This window comes from Suricata suricatta, chromosome 16 (assembly GCF_006229205.1).
Source record: "Suricata suricatta isolate VVHF042 chromosome 16, meerkat_22Aug2017_6uvM2_HiC, whole genome shotgun sequence".
Lineage (NCBI taxonomy): Eukaryota > Metazoa > Chordata > Mammalia > Carnivora > Herpestidae > Suricata > Suricata suricatta.
Window position 1 is genome coordinate 44,939,787 of NC_043715.1, and position 6,460 is coordinate 44,946,246.

Sequence of the window (6,460 nt, forward strand, 5' to 3'; positions counted from 1 at the left end):
CCTCCGCTCTGTGCTCTGACCCCCACCCCCGCCCTCCAGCCTTGGCCTTCCCAGCCCCTCCACGCCTCCCTGTTCCCTGCTGCTTCCGCTAAGCCTTGGGGGTCCCACCTGGAACACGTGGAACCCCACGGTGAGGTAAGTGAGGCCCTGGGCCCTCAGGCGCCTGCGGTTGCGCTGGATGAGGGACAGGAGGACGGTGCACTTGGGGCTGCGGCCCCCTCTCGCAGGGCCCCACGCTCCGACTGCCCCCCAGCCCCCCCAGGGCCCCTCCTCATCATCGTCCTCTTCTTCATCGGGTTCCAGCAGCGTCAGTCGGAACTGCGGGTTGGTCCAGAAGGTCTCTAGCAGAAAGGATAGAAATGGGGTCACCGCCCTGCCACAGCCCCTCCCCGCCGTGCTCGCTTCTTGGGGCACCCTCCAGGCCTCACCGTTGCCAGGCTGGCTCCCACCAGAGTTGAAGCCGCGCACCCAGCGGCCTTGGAACGTGTGGATGTGCCAGCCACCTCCAGCCGGGCTGGGGCCCAGCACCTCGGGGCTCAGGGAACAGATCTGGACGGTGTTGAAGTGGAGGAGGAAGTCCTTCAGCTCCATCCTGCAGGTGGCCGGGGTGCTCAGGTCCCCCCAGCTGCCACCCCCCCCAGGTCCCCAGTCCACCAGAGATCTCAAGACCCCAGTAGGATCCCCCCCTACCAATCACAATCCTCCCCAATTCCCGAAACGTTGCCAAGTACCCATCAGTCTACCAGATAGTACTGTCTCCAGAAAGGACCCCCAAATCACTGAGCCCTCCAACTCCCCCAGATTTTGCCAAGTCCCCAGAAATGCCCCACCAACAGCCAAGATCCATACATCCCTCCCAATATTGCCGAGTCGCCTTTAGCCCCCAAATACCAAGACCCTCGGGCTCTCAACCAGCAACTAGTTTCCTTCAGCCCCTTAAAATGGCCCGGATACCATCAAGCCTACAAATGCCCTAAATATTACCCATCCCTCTGCAGCCCTCTGAAGGTGACTGTTCCTCCCAGCTCCCCTAATATTACTGCTAATTCTTCCTCCACTCCCCCAAATAGACCCAACCCCAAAGTTACCACCACATGGACAGTTTCTAGCTGTTGAGACTCATCCCCATGAACCTGTCGCATGTCCCTTCTAGCAGGCCTCGCCCCTCCCGGGGCCCCGTTGGCCTGGCACTGGGCCTGGCGCTGGGCCGGAGGCAGGGCTGGTCCGGGCTACTCACCAGAACTCGCCATCCTCCTTTCTCACCAGCAGGGCATCTCGCCACTCTGTGGGGAGCGTGTCCCAGCGCGGGCAGCTAGGGAGACAGGGGAGTGAGGGGTGGGCCAGTGGGTCCGAGCCCCCCACCCGCCCCAGATCCGTCCTACCTGTCGCTCCAGGCCCCGGTCCACTCCACGCGGCCCCACGGGTTCCGCAGCCGCAGCAGCCGCACCTTGGTGAAGCCCAGGGACACCTGAGGACGGCGTCATCAGCGGGGGGTGGCGCCAAGACACCCCTGTAGCCCGTTCATGGGGGTACTCACCTTGTATGTGCCCGTGACTGAGTATGCATGTCCCTTCACCAGCCCGTCTTCTGTGCGGTACTCGCCCCGATCACTCTGGGCGGCAGAGGACAGGGGATGGTGAGGCCACGGTGGGGGACAAGAGAGTGGCTGCTCCTCTCTGCCCCCCCCCCCCCCCCCCCCCCCCCCCCCCCCCCCCGTCTCCTACCACCAAAGCAGGAGTCCGCCAGAGTGCCCAGCTGAATGGCACAGGGCTCCGTGATGGTGGAGGATGGGTGAGTGAAGGCAAGAGGGGAATGAGAGAGAGAGGAAGATGGAGACAAAACAAAAATACTCGGAGAGGACAGAGACACAGAGACAAAGAAAGATGCAGACCAGAGACTGAAAGAGCAGAGAAACACAAAGGACCCGGAGTCAGGAACTGAGCACAGGATTATGCAAATGAATGAGTGAAGGAGTTAGACCAATTCAGCGAATGCCTGAGTATGTGATGGGGTCACAGATGCACATATAGCTCAAGCTGAGCCCATGAAAAGCAAGAATTTTGCTGAAATTCCGAGAAAGAGGCTTTGCCTTAAAACAACAACAACAACAAAAACAGGGGGCGTCTGGGTGGTTCAGTCAGTTAAGCGTCCGAGTTCGGCTCAGGTCATGCATGATCTCACGGTTTGTGGGTTCAAGCCCCGTGTCGGGCTCTATGCTGACAGCTCAGAACCTGGAGCCTGCTTCAGATTCTGTGTCTCCCTCTCTCTCTGCATCTCCCCCACTGGTGTTCTGTCTCTCAAAAATAAATAAACCTTAAAAAAAAACTTAAAAAAAAAAAACAACGGGGTGGTAGGAGGGACCTGCGGCTGGGGAAGCCCTTCTGCACCATGAGAAGAATGCCTGCCCAAGAGTGAAGCTAACCCAGAACCAGGAAGAGAAAAACACATTCTCCACATCCACTGGGTGAACACCTGGATCGAGCCATGCCTGAAGCCTGTCTATAGTTATGAGAGCAAATACATTTCCTTTTGACTTGCTGGAGCTTGATTGGTGAGAAAGACCAGCCAACTGTGAACACAGAGAGGAGGGCACAGGATGCCCTGCACTCCACACCCCTGACTGTGCTCTGGCCCCGGTGGGGGTCTCCATGGGAGTCTGACTCTCTCACCAGGGCAGTGGCGCCCACGAGGGACTCCTTTGCCAGGGCATGGCGCAGGGCAGAGAAGAGGCCTGGGATGTTTTGTCTCAGGTAGAGCACCTCGCCCACGCCACCTGTGAAGTCCACGAAAGCCTCATTCATGTGGCCACCTCGCATCACCTCATAGGAGCCGTGGAGCCTGCGGGAGCAGGTCGGGGGTGGAAATGTCTGAGGCATGTATGACCTCTCATGCACCCCACCACCCCTGGAATCTGGGGGGATCCCTGTCCCAGGGGCCATCCCTGACATTTGGACTCCTGAGGTGGGTGGGGGACTGTGTGGCCCAGTCTGGAAACCCTTGGAGGTGGGGTCTGGGGTCCCTGGGCCATGAGGCCAGTGTGATGCAGGGGGGTCACAGAGAGAGCTCTGCAAGAATCCTGGGCTTCCTGGGAACCGTGTCCGGACCTCTGAATCTCCCAGAGATGTCTGCTTTGGGGGTGATCTCCGTGGGGCTTGTGGGGGATTTCTGAGCCACAGGGTGGAGAAAAGCAAAGACTGAGGGTCCCAAGGATTATACTCAATATTTGGAAGGTGCTTTGGATTTCTCAGTATAGTAGGAGAGATTTTTTTTTTCTGAATTCTCAGGGACCCCAAGGGGGTAAATCAGATTTGGTGGCTCTGGGGCCGGAGAGGTGAATTAAAGCTCCTTAGGAATTGCAAGTGTTGGTGGGTCTCTAAGAATGTTCCGTGTGAAATGTTGCTAGAGAGAGACCTGGTGATTTGGAGGCCCTCAGGGGACGGCGTGACATCAGGGGCCTGGGAGCTGGGACTTGGTGTGGGAGCCTTGGCGGGGTGTATAGAGGATCCCAGCAGCTGGGGGTCTCTGGGGACCCCTCGGGGCTCGGGGCCTGCGGGCCGGGACTTGGGGTGCAGCGGGGAGGTGTGCGGGGTCCTTACTTGGCATAGGCCTTTTCCAGAAGCGGGGCCCAGAACTCATTCCGCTGATCTGAGCGCACGAACATCAGCTTCCTGTCCCGCACGGGCAGCCTGTCGTCCACCACGACGTCCACCCAGCGGCCGAACTGCCAGAGCTGGTGGGGGGAGGGCAGGGCCCAGGTTCCCCAGGGCCTGGTCCCGTCCTCTGACCCCAAGCCCCGCTGCACCAGTCCATGAATCACGGTCCCAAGGGGACAGCATCAACTGCGAAATCCATGTCACCGCGGGGGAGACTGAGGCATGCAGCTGACCTGAGCTTTACCTGGAAGTGGAAGACCCCTGCGTAGCCCTCTTGGAAACCCTGTCCAGGAGGGACCACCCGGCGCAGGAGTCGGGGATAGAGAGTGAGCGAGGCAGCGGCCGCAAGAAACCAGCAGTTACCTGGGAGGAGAGGGGAGGACTGGGTGGGCAGGAACGAGGGAGACTGAGGCATGGGGAGAGGGGAGGCTGAGGAGGAGACCCAGGGGCCGAGCTGGCGCGGTCCAGGCCACAACTTGCCAGATCTGGGAGCTCCGGAGGGGCTCGGGGGTCTTACCTAGGCGCCCCTGACACACGTCTGTTCGGCTCATATCCTCACAGATGAACTGGGGCTCAGCGCAAAACTCCTGGGGGTGATGCATTCCAGGCCTCAGCCAGGAAAGGGAGGGGAGGGGCAACTGGGAGGTGGACGCCTGGTCCCCTCCGGCCCCCACCGCTCCGGAGTAAGGAGCGCCTCCCGCCGGGAGAGGCTTGTAAAGCCTGTGGACAGGCATTCGGCTTCCCTGGCCCAGGAGCCAGAACACCCAGCCGTCCTCCTCATATCCGGGCCCAGTCTCCTCCACAGCCCCTCCTCCCTCAGACCCAGGGGCCCAGTCCCCTCCACAGCCCCCTCCTCCCTCAGATTTGGGGTCCCAGCCCCACAGCCCCCTCCTCCCTCAGACCCAGGGGCCCAGTCCCCTCCACAGCCCCCTCCTTCCTCAGACCCAGGGGCCCAGCCCCACAGCCCCCTCCTCCCTCAGACCCAGGGGCGCAGTCCCCTCCACAGCCCCCTCCTCCCTCAGATTTGGGGTCCCAGCCCCACAGCCCCCTCCTCCCTCAGATTTGGGGTCCCAGCCCCCACAGCCCCCCGCCACACATTACATGGGGCCTCATCCACTCCACTCCTTTGGCCTTCTCTGAGTCCGGCCCCAGCTCGTCATAGCCAAGGGCATCAGGGCCAGCAGGGAAGTAGGGATCGCGGAACAGGATGCCCTCATCCAGGCAGGCTGCTCGGATTGCCTCGTATCTCTGGCCCTGGAAGGGCTTCGGGCCCCTGGTTCCAGGCCCTGCCTCCTCGTCCACCAGCTGGATGGTGACCCTCCTGCTGCCACACTCCATCCGGACACTCTGGGCTCCCAGGCTGGCCCCAGGCCCTTTAACCTCCTGAGTCATGGGGGAGGGGCCTCCCCTCCATCAGAGTTCCGATGGGGGTCTTTAGGCAGTGAGGAGCCTTCCCTTGTTAATGCTAATTGATGGTTTGGGGTGCTAGGCAGCCAGGACGCCTCTCCCCAGGGCGTGGGGCCTTCAGTTGTGGCCGAGTTAGCAGCTTAATGGGCTTGGCCACCACCGGGAGGGGAGGCGGGGCGGGGGGGGGGGGGGGGGACCGAGAATCCTGGAAGGAGGTCAGTGTGGGGGTGTGTTTCTGCCATAGTGTCGCTGCCTCTCCCTACTCGGGGCTGGGGCCGCAGGGGTGAGGAGGGCAGTGTGTTTATCCCAGGTGTCTCTCCATTGGACAGTTTGTCTCTCTCCGTGGTATCTCTCTTTTCTGTCTCGGCCTCACTGTCTCTGTCTCTGTCCATGTCTGCTTTTGTTTTTGGTTTTGTTGTTGTTTTTAGCTGTTTTAGTTCTTGTCACTGTATCTGTGTCTCTCCCTGTATCTCTCTGTCCCCATCCCTCTCTCCATATCTCTTTCTGAGTGTCTCTCTCTGTACCTTCTGTCTTGTGCATGCCTCACTGTCTGTCCCTCGCCCCCCTTTTCTCTGCCCCTAGCTCCAAAAATGGGTCATAAAACAGGGTTATCTTCCTGCAGAATTGCCAAGGCCACTCCCCTCTCCCCACCCCTGCCACATGAGGCAGGTGACGGAGGTTTGGAACACCTGACAGGGGTAGCAGCCGAAGGGCTTGGGTTCATGCCGCTTAGAGACTGTGTGTCTTGGGCAAGTCACTTAACCTCCCTGTGCCTCAGTTTCCTCATGTCTACACTGGGAACAATAATAGCAGGACCAACCTCAGAAGGTTATGGTGATGACTTAATCCGCCGGCCATGTTCAGGGCAACACCTGACACGTGGTGGGGGTGCGCAGTAAACATAAGCTGTTCTGAGTCCCTCCGAGGCCTGCATTCCCACGGAGAGGGAGAGGTCACGGCCCTTTCCCTATGTCCCCCCCACCCCCCAAGTACCACTAACAGTAGGAGGAAGCATGGAATAAAACCTGGCTGATGTCTGGCAGCGAGCAGGAAACCACCTGTGGAAACAGACCATTTGGCTGCCACCTGCCTGGCCCTTCCGGGCGCCCCGTCCGCAGGCCCCTGCTGGCCGCAGCTCTTCCTAGCTCCCTGCGGGCTGGGCTGCCCCGTTGCCAGGTTCTGATCACTTCCCACACACAAGAGTTCTCTTGATCCTCGCTCTCAGCCTCCCTCCTTCTATCCAGGGTCCCAAATGCCTTCCCCGCCAACTTAAGAAAAACGCATAGATGCCAGAGTCCTGGATGTCTGTCGCTCTGTGAGCCCAGCATCCTCCATCTCTTTTTCTGGAATCAGCACCCCCATTATGTTTTGGGGATCCACGGGCCCTTTATTCTCAAGCC

General features: G+C 60.1%; 1 protein-coding gene across 1 annotated transcript in view; it reads right to left on the minus strand.

The window, feature by feature from the left end:
- CAPN12 (calpain 12) overlaps positions 1-4,991 on the minus strand; it is an 11,346-nt gene extending 6,355 nt beyond the window's left edge. Inside the window, exons 1-10 of the mRNA XM_029924099.1 lie at positions 4,755-4,991; positions 4,171-4,240; positions 3,898-4,016; positions 3,597-3,730; positions 2,670-2,838; positions 1,538-1,612; positions 1,383-1,468; positions 1,238-1,312; positions 429-592; positions 1-341 (exon numbers count right to left, since the gene is read on the minus strand). Coding sequence (XP_029779959.1) covers positions 1-341; positions 429-592; positions 1,238-1,312; positions 1,383-1,468; positions 1,538-1,612; positions 2,670-2,838; positions 3,597-3,730; positions 3,898-4,016; positions 4,171-4,240; positions 4,755-4,991 — 1,470 coding nt within the window. The remainder of the gene's footprint in view (positions 342-428; positions 593-1,237; positions 1,313-1,382; positions 1,469-1,537; positions 1,613-2,669; positions 2,839-3,596; positions 3,731-3,897; positions 4,017-4,170; positions 4,241-4,754) is intronic.
- Between the last annotated feature and the right edge of the window lie 1,469 nt (positions 4,992-6,460).